This window comes from Mycena indigotica (assembly GCF_014461135.1).
Source record: "Mycena indigotica strain 171206Taipei chromosome Unknown Mind.scaff0011, whole genome shotgun sequence".
NCBI lineage: Eukaryota > Fungi > Basidiomycota > Agaricomycetes > Agaricales > Mycenaceae > Mycena > Mycena indigotica.
In genome coordinates this window covers 2,326,504-2,341,981 of record NW_023503010.1, presented here as the reverse complement: position 1 = coordinate 2,341,981, position 15,478 = coordinate 2,326,504, and the positions used below count along the sequence as shown (strand labels likewise).

At 50.4% G+C, this 15,478-nt stretch overlaps 3 protein-coding genes across 3 annotated transcripts; 1 reads left to right on the top strand and 2 right to left on the bottom strand.

The window, feature by feature from the left end:
• Positions 1-766: 766 nt before the first annotated feature.
• Positions 767-3,860, bottom strand: MIND_01181900 (Multidrug resistance-associated ABC transporter protein; the record flags this gene model as incomplete). The annotated part of the gene is made up of 14 exons (XM_037368331.1): positions 767-985; positions 1,035-1,174; positions 1,230-1,473; positions 1,527-1,618; positions 1,668-1,674; positions 1,722-1,835; positions 1,883-1,972; positions 2,016-2,042; positions 2,090-2,223; positions 2,270-2,320; positions 2,366-2,425; positions 2,469-2,675; positions 2,723-3,614; positions 3,663-3,860. 14 exons carry the CDS (start codon positions 3,858-3,860, stop codon positions 767-769), a joined length of 2,475 nt encoding a protein of 824 aa, XP_037215257.1.
• An 801-nt stretch (positions 3,861-4,661) lies between these two features.
• Positions 4,662-8,094, bottom strand: MIND_01181800 (VPS9 domain-containing protein; the record flags this gene model as incomplete). Its single annotated transcript, XM_037368330.1, has 8 exons — positions 4,662-4,910; positions 4,948-5,569; positions 5,617-6,211; positions 6,262-6,339; positions 6,393-6,556; positions 6,604-7,428; positions 7,475-7,623; positions 7,672-8,094. 8 exons carry the CDS (start codon positions 8,092-8,094, stop codon positions 4,662-4,664), a joined length of 3,105 nt encoding a protein of 1,034 aa, XP_037215256.1.
• Positions 8,095-8,625: 531 nt separating this feature from the next.
• Positions 8,626-12,646, top strand: MIND_01181700 (uncharacterized protein; the record flags this gene model as incomplete). Its single annotated transcript, XM_037368329.1, has 18 exons — positions 8,626-8,715; positions 8,760-8,830; positions 8,878-9,738; positions 9,790-10,228; positions 10,279-10,583; positions 10,635-10,700; positions 10,861-10,912; positions 10,959-11,183; positions 11,234-11,296; positions 11,346-11,371; positions 11,425-11,653; positions 11,705-11,746; positions 11,794-11,870; positions 11,920-12,035; positions 12,079-12,241; positions 12,290-12,421; positions 12,471-12,584; positions 12,631-12,646. 18 exons carry the CDS (start codon positions 8,626-8,628, stop codon positions 12,644-12,646), a joined length of 3,087 nt encoding a protein of 1,028 aa, XP_037215255.1.
• Positions 12,647-15,478: the final 2,832 nt, after the last annotated feature.

Below are 15,478 nucleotides of genomic sequence, written 5' to 3'. Positions count from 1 at the left end.
TCATTCTCGTGTCGCTGTTGTTAACCTCATTTCCCTTCCCCCAAACAGCCATTTTTACCTCGAGCTTGCGCCGTTTGTCTCCAAAACTTGCCCCGGACCACCCGGGAGCTCTGCCTGCGGTGCATTGGCAACTTGAAAACCCGACTCCAAAGACTTGCCGTCTTCAGCGCCCAACTCCAACGCGTGCTTACCTGCTGCATCGTTGGATCCCAGTGCTTGCCGATGGTCTTGGAAACGGGGGGAGGTTGACAATAGTGGGGCGGGCCTATTGGAGTAGAAACGGGTTGGAGTGCTGCGTGGCCCCGGCGTGAGTTGGAATCTGGCACACTTGAGGCCATTGCGCGCGGACACCTACATACACGCGCCAAGAAAACCTGGACTTTGACGCGGAGAAGGCAGGAGGGGGGACTCGGATCGGGAGCTACACGGGGATACTTGGTAGTTTTTTTACGCGTCAAACACGGTAGTTTACGCGTCGGGTACCTTTGAGGAACTGCACTTACGCGTCAAACACGTAGTTTACGCGTCGGATGGTTTGTTCACACGTCGGATAACCTGTAAAATTTTTTGTCCTTAGGTGCATAAATTACGAGCGCTCGCTGCGAGCCTTAGCGAGCTGCGAGCCTTTGCGATGGGTGAGCAAGCAGCGTTGAGGTGGACAGCGGAGGGAATCAACGCCTGCGGCATGCGTCCGACGTGGAGCCGGCGGATGCAGACGCGGACGCGGAGGACGCAGGCCGCAGGCCGCAGGCCGGCGCATCCTTCATCACCGCTTCGCCATGCGCACCAAATATATATATAAGAGATGTAAAGCCTTGATCACACATACACCTCGTTCTCCGATCTCAGAATCGTCGCCGTCGTCAAGAATAGCCAGGTCGCTGACCAAGGCGCAAGCCTCAAGTGTTAGACGATAACGCTCGTCGTCGTAGGGCAATGAAAAGAGAATATTGTCTTTGATCGAAGCATTTTGCAGCCATGCAGTCTTGAGCAAGATAAACAACCCAAATCAAACGCTCTAAGAAATGCACTACCTGAGGAACATATGCGCAAACGCCATCAACAAGCCAGGTTTCTTTTGCAGGGTCGAATCCTGCAAATGATGCAAGCGTGTTTGCCGGAGAACGCGGGCACGAAAGTTGTCCCGCGACAACATCAGCTTCCCCAAGCAACGCTGGTAATGCCTGTCAACCCGCAACTCATCACGAGAAAAGATCAAATAAGCATACCGAGGAGCAACAAAGTCTTCCCTGACCCGAGCTTCCCGCAAACCAGAGATAACTGTCCTTCGGGAAACTCAAATGAGAGGTCCAGAAGAAGGAACTTTTGTCGCGGAGTTGATGCCGCGCTTGTGCCTGGCGTAGACCCCGTTGATGTGTCTTGCGGCCATGTGACAGTACAGGAGTTGAATGCAACACGCCGTGTTTGAACAGAGAGGTCTGGTACCAGGCTGATTTCACGCGTGCCCAGATACTAGAGTTTTGGTGCATAAATATATGCCAAGATCGGTTCGGCGAATGGCTTACTGTTTCTATACGGCGAAGGGAAACAGCACTTTGGACAATGTTGATGAATGTGCCTGTGAGCAAAGACAGAGCAAATCGGAGCTCGTTGAAGACTGATAGCACAATTCAACATGGAAAGAAGCTTCAGACCTTGGTACCTACCAATGATCTAATGCAGTGTAAACAAGTCGTTGAGTGAGAATAGCGCGAGCTCACTGAAGTAAACGCGATCGATGGCTTCAACACTTCGCCGCGTATGACTGCAAAGTGGTAGAATGAGACCAGTGTGATGATCACAGGAATGCCACTCCAGAACCCTTCCAGTAGTGACTGATTTCATTTTCACATGTATGTTCATCTGAGCTGGAAAGTCGTACCTCAATGATATAGTTCAAACGTTGGTACTTGAGTTCTTTCGAACGGATTTTGAGGATGCGATCCTCGAAGCTTCTTTCCCAGGCCATGAACTGGGAACATTTCGTCAGAGAGCGGTCCACGTTCAAGGCTTACTTTGAGCATACGGATACCGCCGAGAACCTATTCACCAGAGTTCGTCAATGATGAGAAGAGACGAAGTAGGATACCTCATTCATGAGTGCCACTCGTTGATCACGAGATTTCATCAGGTTATCTTGAGCACCCGAGACAGCTTTGCCGGCAAAATGATTTAGTGGTAAACAGGCAATAGCAATACCGAGACCAAATAGGCTGGAGACGCCTAATAAACAATTGAGTCGATCTTAAATCACATTGTTAACACGCACCCAGGAGCTTGTAGAGGAAGGTGGTACCGACGATGATCTCGATGGGGACATCTATGCAAAGATTGATATATACAGTAAACGGGGACTAGATTGAACTTGCCGATAACACTGAAGAGGTGCATCGTAAGCCTCGCAACGCGGTCAACGTCCGTGGTCCTGAGAATCAAGTCAACGGTCAACCAAAGACATAAAATAAAACCCACGAACATCAAGGTCATAATTTGCGCTTTTGACGAAAACCCTTCAGACTTCTCGGCCCCATCCTCTTTTGATTCCTCGTTCGCAGTAGACGTCGGAGCAGTAGAGGCGATGTCTTTGCGAAGCAGAGTCTTCGCAAACAACACCGTGTTTAGCTGGTTTCGGAGTTTCGCCTGGAGCGTCGCTGTCGCAAGGGACCACACTTGGCCTGGACAAATCTGTCAGAAACAGTCGAAGAATCAATAGCCGGCCTACCAGTGAGTGTGAACAGCGTCAAATGTGCACAGAGCAGGCCAGCAACCCAGACCAGTCCCCATCGGAAGTCTTGCCTTTCAAGGTCGCTCTCCAAGTAGCGAAGAAGGCCGCTCAGCAGCAGTGGTGGCATGTAAAACATGCCTCCCGCCGCGAGGGACAGCAAAATCAGGGCCAGGAATCCAGACTTGTTAGTAACAAGTAGTTGGTATCCTAGCGTTATCCCGGAGCCAACCCGCGGCTGCCAACTCCAGAAGAGGAAAGGAATGCGCAGCGACACGGTGCGGAGCACGCGCTTCATCGAGTCGTATAAGTGGGAGGCGCGCATATCAACGGTGAGAATGGGGAGGTCGCCGATCTCGAGAGAGGCGGCCGTGTTTCCGAGCATCACGACCTTGGTAGAGTAGGAGAAGAACAGGATGCCGAGAGGTGAGGCGCCGTAAATTCCCGCAACATTGTTTTCAGCCGTGTTTGTTATTGCTTGGGCGATCTTTTCAGAGTAGATGGCCTCTGGAGGGTAATGCAAAGCGGGACCACAAGGGGTGTTGGCAGCGATGAGGGCCACGACGAGATGGAGCCCCAGCGCCGTGTACCACAGAATGGTTGGGGCGTGGACAGACACCGAGGACACCGGATGGTAATCGTCGGGAATGATGGCGGTGAACCCAAGCAGCGGGACGGGAACGAAATTGAGGGCGGAAAGATGCCATATAGATTCAGTATGCTCGAATACCGATTGGCGTCGAATAGAAAAGACAGCGACCGTTGCAATGTAGAAGGAAAATGCAACGCGCAAGCATGAAATTTGTCCAAAACTATCCAAGGCCGCTGCGGCCAGCTGGACGCACAAGAGGAGAGAGGCAAGGACAGATAACAACATCTTCCGCCGTTTCATCTGCAAACGAGCATTAGCAAATACGCGTGCAAAGTCAAAATTGCCCACCGTCGACCAGAACTTTTCCTCCTGAAGCGGGTATCCGTCAGTCAGGTCCTCGGCGGTCGTGACATCGAAAGGATCAGACGCTTCGTTTTCCTCTAGGCGAATTTTCCCGTCTTTGGTGCGGTTGACAAAAAATAAGACGGCACTGAGCAATGCCCCGGAAGTGAGCGCAGTGGTAGCCTCGAGCTGATACCGAGGCATGGAGGGAGAACACAAAAAAGGTTGCTCGAGTCATGAACGAAAGAACGGCACCGTTTGTTGGGGGAAGAAAGTGATTTCAGATTTGTATCAGTCTGAGGCTGAGTCAGCTGATATGGCCTTTGACATGCCTAGGGTCTAATAACCCGGGTCGTACCCAGGTCAGGTAATTGCGATTGAGTTCGATGACCGCACCCGCCCGGGCATGGCTCAGCGGGTAGCGGACACACCCGGTAGACTGCCCGCGGGTATTTACCCGGGGGCACCCGAGATATTTGGCCTATAAAAGCGGTGGTGGGTGCTGAGCTTGCGCGAGGCCGTACCCGCCCGGGTAAGATTTGATCGGTCACCCGCACCCGCTACGGTCAATACAGGGTAGACGCTGACCGTGACAGACCCTAGGTCACATACCCATCTAGTACTTCAAGCGCTTCGTATCGTTCGAGCAACTTTCAAGCTCATCTTATCAAACCTTTCGGCGCCACCTACTACTTCAATCGAAATGATTCAAAATCTTGTCCATTTTATATCATTGTAACTCGCGGCAGTTCTTCTACCGTTCTCAAAACCTGGCCACAACTGGAGTCTGTAACGACTTGTTATTTTGGTCGTCACACTCACCCCCAAATTCACAGTCTGACTGCGGGATAGTAAGTACTTCGCAACGAAAGTTGACAGAAATTGTACAATCAAGGGTGAAAAGATGAATAGAGGCACGAACCATGGAGGAGGGAAACAAGATGCGGTTATTGCGCTCAAGATATCTCAATATCACGAGCCTATATCAGTACAACATGAAGGCACCTATTCCTCACCAATGAAACCGCCAACAGCTCTGATCCCGTCTACCAGCCTCCGATACTCTTTCAACAGTTCCGCAACCTCGGAAAGCCGTAAATCGTCAGGCGAGCAATCCATGAAGCGCTGGTTTGGTGGAGAGATGCGCAAACCACCGCCATGGACTGCTGGCGAGCTTGGCCGTGATGATACGGGCGTGTCAAAGCGGTTGGGTAGTAGTGACTCTCGTCTAGGGGGGAGGTGAGCCCTGAAAGACTTCAGCGTGATTTTGTGAGGTTAAAATCGAATGCACCTTCAAGCCTGCAAGGCCAGACACATGAGCCAGTCGATCGGTTAAACTTTTTCGACCAGATCCACGAGGTGCCCGGTTTTTCCTCCGCTCCCTACTCATCATGCTCTCAAAGCTACGAATGCTGCGCGCGTCGTACTGAGACCCAGCTTCCCCATCATACCGACCATCTTCCTCATCCTCCTCTATTGACTCTTCCTCTGAGCCAACATCCGACCCAGCTTCACCTGCATGTAAACTGGCCGGTCGCGAAACTTCTTTCAATTCTTCTTCGCCCTTCTTCTCTTCTGACCGTCCCCCGATGTTGATTCCACCGATGGAAAACCCGGTTTCGCGGCGCAGTAAACCAAATCCAGGCCGAGCATGAGGTAGATTCCATGGGGCTGCAGCAGATGTGCTATCAAGAGCGGGAGTAACAGGCGGTGGAGTCTGCCCAGGCAGAAGCTGTTTCAGCATTCCAAACGACGAGTCTACGACACCGGTTACACCAGTCAGCATACGGCCGGCACTACCAGCGATCGTGTCGACCTGACGCCGAAGAACACCAGCACCTTCCTCCGCAAGAGAGATTGACGGTACTTTGGGGCTGTTGCGCGCAATTGGGATAGGCGTAAGGTCTGCCGCACTATATATGCATTGAGTTCCAGATCAGAAGACGAACAAAGAATAAACCTTATGCCTGCGTTTCCTAGACCCAAAGCCTCTAAATCGACATTCTCCAAAAATTCAGCGACAGCCATCAGGTTCACGAGACAGAAAGCTTCTTCGCCTTGGGCTATGCCAGAGGGTGTGACATGAAATCGCTGAGTGTAAAGCAGATGAGATACTAAACGAGCAGGATTCGACTTGACCACCGCGAAGATGATAAGGGGCAGGAGGACATCAGAAGAAACTGGGGTCGGAATGGGAATGTTTGGCGGAGGAGATTGCTTTTCGACTGATGCTGAGGGTTCCTCGATGTAAGAAGGTGGCAGGGGAACCAGTTCTGGCCGCGGCAAATGTTCATCTAAGGGTATTGGTTGTGTTCCTATTGTGGCTGGCGGCTCAGAAATACTAGGATTTACTGTATCGACAGCAGGTTCGGAGGGGGGCGGCGTAATTGGCAATTGTGCAGAGATCTCGGCAGATGGGGAAAGTTGTGACGGAGAAACTACAATATCAGGTTGTTGCTCGCCACCATTCGTAGTTGGCGGCTTTTTCGAAGAAGCTCGAGCCCGTTCTTCTTCCTCCGTGAGTAAACGGACTCGTGGTAACCGGGACAGGCCATCTAAAATTTGATTGATTTCGACTACAAACTGGATCGTGGATAAAACTCACTGATAACTTCCTGGTGTGCTTGTACCATAATGGAAGCTTTCTCTGATGGGCTTTGATGTAATTCTAAGCCTGAAAGGACTGACAAACACAGAAGATCAGCCCTGTGCAAAGAGGAACATAGGCTTGCGAACCTTGACCACAAGCCTTAACTACGTTTTCCAAACCGTCGTTTGCCTCCGGTGGAACATCAACGCCCAGATGTTCTAGATTGAGATCGAGCATATTCAAAGCCGCGACGCGACTTGAAAGTGCTTGGTCATGGGACGGATCATCCGATGTCGCAGGCGCAAACACCCTGGACAATGTTCGATAGATGAAAACAGAGGTGCAAGAGAGACGGACCGATCAAAAAACAAAACACAAATGGCTCGCTCCACAGAAGCAAGCACCTCGCGTATCCAGCTCTCTTTCTCTTCTTGATCTTTTTCATGTAGTTCCCCGTCATGACTTGTGTCGCTAGCTTTCCGCCTGCCACCTCCAATTCTCAAGTCATCTTCTAACTTGGCATAGAAACCCTGTACCATTTCGCCAATTTCGTCAGGCAACATCCCTGCGAGTGGATCACCAACAACAAAACTGAGGGTGCCTTTCTCGCTTCCTCCAGACTTGACACGCGAAAAAGGGTACCATGGCGCAACAAAAGCATCCACCCGTTCAGCAACCCAAGGTGGAGAACCGCAACAAGCGTGCAATTCAGCACGAAGAGCACGATCAATGGATTTGGCAATGTCCCTACGAATTATGCTGCGGGCTATCGTGAAGGCGGGAACGTCAAGCGGTTGGTCCGGATGGATTGCTTCGTGAAGAGATGCTGGTGGCGAGGCCTGCTGTTGGGTCTGGAGAGATTGCTGCGGGTGTTTGCCGCCATGGGAACCAAAAAGAGATGCAAACGGGTTGGGCAGGCGGGAAGGAAGAGATTGGGGACTCGCAGAAAGCTGTGTTCCCCGCGATATGCTCGGCCGTGGGGGAAGTGGAGGGGGGATTCTAGGTGGGAGAGGGAGACCTGAAGTGTATGATGGAACACCAAATTCAGGATAAGGTGTCGCGGTGGGCAAATGGGGAAGTGGGGCAATATTCGCCAGCGCTGATGGACGAGTTACAGGTGAAAGCAAGTCCAGAAAGACCTTGGATGACGGGTGGAGGGTGGACCGAAGCGTCAGCGTATTTCTGGTGCAACCTCAGTCGAAACATAGACAAACAGAGTTGTTCATACCCGTCAAGTGTGCCGCGTAAACCAGACAAGGTAACAATATGAGCGTTTTTGCGCGAAGGTCCATCACACAGAATGATATGGTCTTTTACAAATTCTGTGGTTATCTTGTCGTTGTGAGCAATCGGCTCCAGTGGCAGCAATAATGTAGCCTACGGTACTCAGGAAGAAAAACAAATATAGCAATGAGCAGGACGTACCTTTCCGACAGCCAGCGCACTCCAAATTTCAGTCCACTCTCCACCTTCTGATATCACAAGTTTCTCCAGGATCGCCCAACCAACACTACCGGCATCTAGACCGACATTTTGCGCCGCAGCTTTGAGGTTGACCATCTGCAACTTGCTTGTCGCACCACCCTGCTGATTGGGAGCCGGAGCAGCTACCGAGGGGTGCGTTGTCATACCCGTCGTTGTGAGGCCTGTAGGCGGACCACGTTGCCTCGGTGTATAGGGGACATAGTGGGGTCCATTTCGGCTGGGGCTTGGGCTACGTTGCTTCGAATGGGCATCAGATGAGTGATTGGGAGATGAAGGTGAAAGCAGAGGATGTGCTGTCAACAATTCGGAGCCTTGGCTTCGTCCAATGGATACAGCGGGGAAGCCTTCCCTATGGGCCGCCATAAGGAGTCACCGAAGAAGTAGATAGAATAGCAGGCGGGGCTGCAATTAAATATGAGCTGAAAGACGCGACCAAGGATTCGAAGTCACATGATCAGGCCCATGTCCACATTTTCTGTTCCAGTTTGGTTGAACAGCGATCGTCGCCATCTCCCCGACTCGCGCCCGTGCCGTGTAAAAATTGAATCCGCCACCTGAATTTCATATCGGAGGTTTAAATCTGTTTGCGGTATAAAAGATCATTCTGGTGTGTTGTTCCCCTACAATATTCAGCGGATACGAAAGAGCAGAATCATCCAACTCTTTGGGAGGAGCTATATCAGGTTAGGGCTCATGCTCTTCAACGTTGACCACTCAGACTGGGTGTAAAGCGTTGGATCAATCATTGTGTGGCAATGATTGTAACTGAGGGTAACGCCCTCGACTTATTCCCGAACCCGACACCCTCTCCTTCAACGAGCGCTGTTTATGCCAGAGCTCACGGCAGAGCATCACCAGAGTGATGTTTCCAATCCTCTGATTTTGTCGGCAACAATGCAACTACCAACGCCCGCAAAGATGACGGAGCAAGAGTTGCACGACAAATACCGCAAGCTAAAACGCCGATTCTTTGAGCTTGAGGAGGTCAGTGTGTTTTTCTTCCATAGAACAACCCTCATAATCTCCAGAGACACCGAGAAACTAGCACAGAGCTTCAACGGTCAGGGGAGCGCAATAGTCAAATGGAAGAAGAGCGCAAGTGCGTTATTTCCCCGATGACCTGCTTTCATTGAAGAACTCCCTCAGCCAACTTCTGGAGCGCATCACTGAACTGGAAAGCCAGCCTGGGTTCACTCCTCCCGCGAATGGTCGTTCCTCGCCATCTCCCCAATTAAATGACCACGAGGAGCCGATTCTTCCAGCACCAGCTCCTCACACGCGTAATCGCAAAGGCAAAGGTGTGGTACTGGACCAAACCTCAGAGACGCAGATTTTAGGACGGCTGGAAGACGTGTCATCGCAAGACTTGGACTGGGTCGCTCAGGATGATGAATTGGACACCATTGACGATGCAGACACCTCAGGTGATTATATTTTAAGCCCGAACAGCTCCAAGCGGCCTCGCAATCCTATAGACCAAGACTTAGACGCCCCGACTGCCAAAATTCAGCGACGCTCATCCGACCACAAGACGGTGACATCTGCTTCATCGCCCCCTGCCCCTCAGTCTGTTTCGGTGCCCATTAGCAGTCACGAAGCGAAGTCAGAATCCTCAGTACCACGTCCATATAATCCCTACACGTTTCTTACGCCGACTGGCGGTGGGATTCCGCCCTATTCTTACTTGACACCCTATCCCTACTGGTCCATGCCTGGAATGCCTTATATGCCACCACCTCAGATGATGCCTCCACAACCGCCTCAATCTCTATCAAGTCAACACCTTCCAATCGATGGCTCCCGTCCAACAAAACCCAAGCGCTTAAAAGCACATACGGTTACCAGCAAGAGCTACAACATACCCATGGTACCTCGTGATAAACAGGGCAAACCCATGCTACCTTTGAACGTTGGAATCATGACTGTTATCAGCTTGGGCGATGTTTGCATGCGGGAGCACTTCCACACGGAACGCTACATCTTTCCCGTGGGATATGAAGTTACTCGGTATGTGCGCTCACATCGGAGCAGTGGCTTGATCGTTCTGACCTGCGACAGGCGTTATCTTTCAACTATTGATCGAAATGCGGAGGTTGTCTACCACTGCACAATTCTCGATGGCGGAGACGGCCCAAAATTCCAAATCATCCCATCCGACGCTCCAGACAGACCAATAATTGCGGGAACCGCAACCGGCGCGTGGTCAAACATTGTTAAACAAGCCAATGCACTCCGTCAACGTCAGCACTCTAATTCTGTGTCGGGCCCGGATTTTTTTGGATTCGGGCAAAACACCATCAAGCATTTGATACAAGAGCTCCCCAACGCGGACCGCTTACGGGACTACGTTTGGCAGCATTTCGTGGAGGGCGGACCCCTTGGTGGCAGACATGCGGCAGTCATTCCTGCATTACCAGAAGAATACAAGTCCACCACTCCGCTTGGCTCATATTACCCTGCCCACATCACCCCCAACGAAAACAGCCAACCCCCCAAGGTCAACCATTATCCTCTTACCGAGCGACCCAAATCAGAAACAAAGTATAGTCATTATCCGCCTCATTTACAACCGTCGCAAAATCCGCCATCAGCGCCTCCACCCCAGTCAAATTATTACCTGGCGCATTCGGAGAGGCCAGGAAGATCGACAGACGCTACTCCAGCTGGGTAGAATCAGTCTATCATCTGAATTCAATGTATTTTTACCGGCCCGGCTGTTCACAAACCTTTGTTTCGATAGTGTTGTTCTTACAAGCCCCAACTGCGTCCAGTCACAGACATCCTCCACCTGTGATTTGGGTTTTCATGTTGCAACGAGGCCAGTGGGAGGAACTACATGCCTTATACTGCGGGTGTGTAGGGACTACGGTTTCGCATGGGGCGATATTGACTAAGTTGATTAGTGACCTTGCGTGGATATGCCTTTTGGCGAGGCTGGTGCTAGTCGGCATACTTTGTGAGGCGAACAGGTTGATTGAAACGAATTGCTTGTAACTTTTTGAGTCTACCTGTACTTTTACGACCGAAATATGTCGTTGACTTCGATTGATGGCGTCGGTCCTGTTTCTGTTTCCGACCTCCATCTCAAAATATGCTCCCTTTGGAATACACCTTCGCATCCAGCAATAGACTCCCGACCTTTCACGTCTTCAACAAATTCCCGCTCGACATCGGACTAGCAGTCAGCCTCGTCTCTTCTACATCTGTCGACTAACAACCACTTACAGATTCTGGCGCAATGTAGCCCATACGATCTTCTTCAACTATCCAAGACCTCGCATAGCTTCCGCAACCTCATTTTCGACCACGCTGCCACCCTCTGGACTGCTGCTCGTCAAAATCTCGTCCGGGGCGACTGCAAGTTGATGCCGCCGTGCCCTCAAGTGGAAGCAACAGGCAACTATTCTCAAAGTGCTTATTTCACATGGATATTCGAAGAGGGTCCTTGCACGGTGCGTCTTGGTCAGCTACATCGAAACTTGAGACCCATCACTACTATTAGCACTGCTCACGCCCGACCGACTCCATGCCTTTTCTATTTGCATTACGTCATCGTGCTTGCTCGGTCAGTATCGCGACTAATCCTTTTCAATGCAACATCAATCTTCGTCCAGTCTATGTGCAAAGGAGAATTAACCTCGTTCGTTTTCTTGTCAGTGCTGATTGATGTCGGTCTGCTCATCTCACTTCTAGCCCGGCACGGTTTTTCCGCAGCACGGACCCAGATATAGACGTGGTGATGCGCGAATACGGCTTTTGGCTACCTCGCTGTGCCGTTGGCAAGACATCTCAAGATCAAGACATCTATGCTTTCGAACGGTCTTCTCTTCGTGCAGCGCTGCAGGAATCCAATATCACGAGAAGATCACGCCCTGGTATTCTCGCTGACACTCGTCGTCGAAATACCATGGAGTTGGGGCAGGTTAGTCACTCTCGCAGTGTCTCCATATAAGCTGCATTCATTTCTGGGCAGGAATATCAGAAGCGTGCTCGATCGCGCCCTGCGTTGGAACAGGTGTGTTCTCTAGCTTCCGAAAGACAGTGTCTCATATATGTACACAGAACGCTCAGCAACTTCAAGACTGGCTCAAACCATACGAAAACGAAATGAAGAAGACCAATGCTCTCAATTCAACTTTGTTATTACCTTTTTCTTCTATCGGCCGTACCCTTATGTCGGCATTCCAGTCTAAAATACCAAGCACAAGCCGAAAAGAAAGCGATTCGTCAATTGCTTAAGTGTCCAAGTGTAGTCAAGATCATGAAGGCGTTCACTCGTGACCTTACTCTCTTGACGGCAAATGGTATGGATTCGACTCTTTCCCTATGCTCTCTGACTCCTTCTAGTATGGCTCGAGTATCGTGACTTGATACTCGACGAGCTGAAAGTGATCCAACTTGGTCGAGCTCCACCAAGTACACCGACATTGTTTCCCCAAGATAAAGTCGCATGTCCATTCTGCTCTCATTCTGTCAAGGCGAAGGGTCTCGTCTCCCATGTGTGCCGCAAGTGGGCTCTTTCCCATATTTTCTTTTTGCACCATGTTGAAATCGCTAGACATCCTACCCAAAACCCTGATCATCTTTACTTCGGTTCTATTCAAGACAGTGGCAAAAGACATTGCGGATTTTGTCCAGGATCTCAACGAGTTTTCACCGAGGCTGGATTAGAGCGTCATACACTTGCTATGTGGGTTCCTTTGGTCTTCGCCGTTGGGTTCACTGAATAGTTTGGACAGGCATCCAGATCTTCTGCCGCTCGTTGCTTCTCCAGGCAAGATATACTGTTCCGACTGCAAAGGTTCTAGTCGAACGTTCACTGAGGAAGGATTGCGGCATCATTACAAAGCTATGTGAGTGAAATACCCATACCGTGTAATGGCTTTCTCAACCTTGTAGACATGCAGAAGACTGAATAGACACTTCCCAGTCAAGGAATAGCAACATCACTACTTTTTTGATATAGAGCACATGATTGTGAAACATGCATCCGAGTCTCGAAGTATCGTCGAACTATCCGCTTTGATCGAAGTGGCGAAAGCAACTCTGAGTCGTCACTGGTCACACTAACCGCCTCTTGTTTCTCTCCTTCATCGTTCTTCCGACTTGACCGAATAACTCTTCAGGCCATAGTTAGTCTGATTTTTCTGGTGATGACTGGGGGAACCGTGGCAGGAAGACTATTAGCACCGTTCGCTGCTTGTTGGAGATGTGGAGAGCAGGGATACGTTTGCACTGGGTCGGCGTTGTTGAAGGAACGGTCTCTGACCTAGTACGTGACAACGGACCGTCCCCTTAGCCCTCGTATGCGACTGCAAACTCCGGGAAACATTATACCTCCCATCTTTGTACCTTTGGAATCGTATTCCAAAGGGCCACAATGCAGGATCTGACGTTGCAGCTGAACCCGGTCGGTCGCGTCAACTCAGTTCGATCCATCGCCTTCCTCACACAAAGGCACCCCTTGTCGCTGGGCTGTGGGCTTAACGCATTCTATGTGAACTGTGTCATTGGCATGTAATCTACAGTAGATAGATATTGTGGGATAGTAATGCTCATGATTGGATATGTCGTCTCTTGTTCTTCACCAGATTTTCACTTGAGTCTGCTTCGTCCAACTTGCGCTTGGCTGCACGAACATCAGATATTGTCGAGTCGACGACGGCGGGCCTCTGGGGCTTGAAGTTGAAGTGACGCTGAATAGTGAGCTTGCTGTTCACAACTGGTGTGATGTCTGGGGAGCATTAGCGACAAGACACTGCGGCGATCTTGTGACATACCCTTGAAGACTGGGAGGCGAGAGCCCTCTGAGTCGTTCAAATATGTTGCGGACGGGAGGACTATCGAAGGCAATACAGAATTTGATTTGGTTGAGGAATTATTCTGTTGGCTCATCTTGCTAGTGGGTCGGCCGGTGCTCCAGACTTCTTTGCGGTGATCCTTGCTAGAAGGAATGGGTATATCACTTGAATGAGTACGTTGAGACTTACAGCGTATTATAAACATGCCTCGCCAAGCGACGGAACGCTGAAGAGAAGTGCCTGATCACCAGACTGAAACCGTCTTGGTGGCGAGTGAGCAGACTGCCGAGATATACACAGAATTGTTGATGCACATCTTGAACAGGCAAGCGAAAGAAGGGACTGTTGGACCAGCAAACTAAGCCCTCATTGCGAAGTACCTCGCGCACGACCTTCGCGTCGGTGAGGACAGACACCATAAGCTATCAAAGTATTCAGTCAGTAAGTGCATAATTCGACAACCATCATGATGACGGACCTCCATGTCGCCCAGGGTCATGAAAGCATCAATTCGTAGAAAAATTCGCCTCATCATGCGCCTCAGGACACCTTGCCCTATTTCTGACAAGTCGTCGAGTTTGGTTGGCCAAAGAATCGTATCCCAGTAATCGCGAAAGATCGGAGGTATCCAGCCCAGGTGAGAGTAAGAATCTCGAGCGAATGATATGGCGGTCTGAGAGAGCTTTTGGGCGAGGCTGGGATCCATGAGCAACAAGCCAGAGGTATCGCAGTGGTGGTTGAGGATGATGTTCTAAACAGGAAACTGATGACCGTGACAAATAAACGGTGACTACTACAATTCGCTCGTGGTGCCTTTTCACTCTCTCAGATTCATTGATCCAATGCTCTTTGCCAGCTGAATCTGGGACGATTGGCCTGTAATGATGACCGGGCGGGGTGTGGCTCTATATCGTTCATTTGTGTCAGCAGTAACTGGAATTATGTATCTTTTAATCAAACTCACGCTGGGAGCCATTGGGCAGCTGAAACTAGACCATTCACCACTCCATCGACGAAATCTTGCCAGACTGTGGTGGAATCACTAGCATCTAGCTCAGTTGCCCCAGCGAATGCCGCTAAAGCATCGGGATGTTTTGTGCCGGTCTGGAGATTGGCCGCCCAGTCCTCGAGGCTAACCATGATACTGCGTGAGATGTCCTATAGCCGTCAAGTTAGAGATGGTAGAGTTCAAGACAGTGACAAACCTTCAAGCTTGAGCCATCCTGGCGGTCGAACAGATGATCTGGTAGGTGTCGTCTCAGCGCCGCTTGGACCTCGTTGAGAAGATCCTCTCGGCCATAAACAACATGGACGTCGTATTGATCGTCGGTGGTAGATAAATAAAGGAGTAATTGAGTTCGAAGGGGATGTTTGTTCTGCGCTTCCAGCACTGTTGTAAGAGCTGCAAGGAGGGTCTGGAGAATGAGAGACAGTTGTGGGTCCATTCTTGACGATTAAACTGAGTTGAATCTAGCTTAATAAGTGCTCTTTACGGTCGCACATGGGCTCTAGCATCGTCACGGTGTTGGTCGAATAAAGTGTAAGGCCATCCTTAACAGCTAGGATTCTTCAGAAGCATGGTATCGATGATTCGAGTATGATTCGCTGGCCCGGGGCCTGAAAGAAGCCGCAAATTCTTCACATAAGAGGCAACAACGAAGGTGGGTCTAAGGTTGATTTGCCATTGAAGAACGCTTGCGGTTCAATTTGCGGTCCAGATTTGAACTTGTGGTAAGCAGGAGAGGAATCAGCTGACTCAGCCTCAAGGACCTATCATTTTCTCCCCCGGTTCTCCCCCACGGGCCAACAAACTCCCTTTCCAAGTCTATATCTTTCGCTCGGGACAGCTAGATATTAAGGACAATTGGGTGAGAGAACCACAAGTGTCTCGTTATATTCAGTATTGATCATGATCTTCGGCGAGGGAACCTTTATTTCTGCTGACC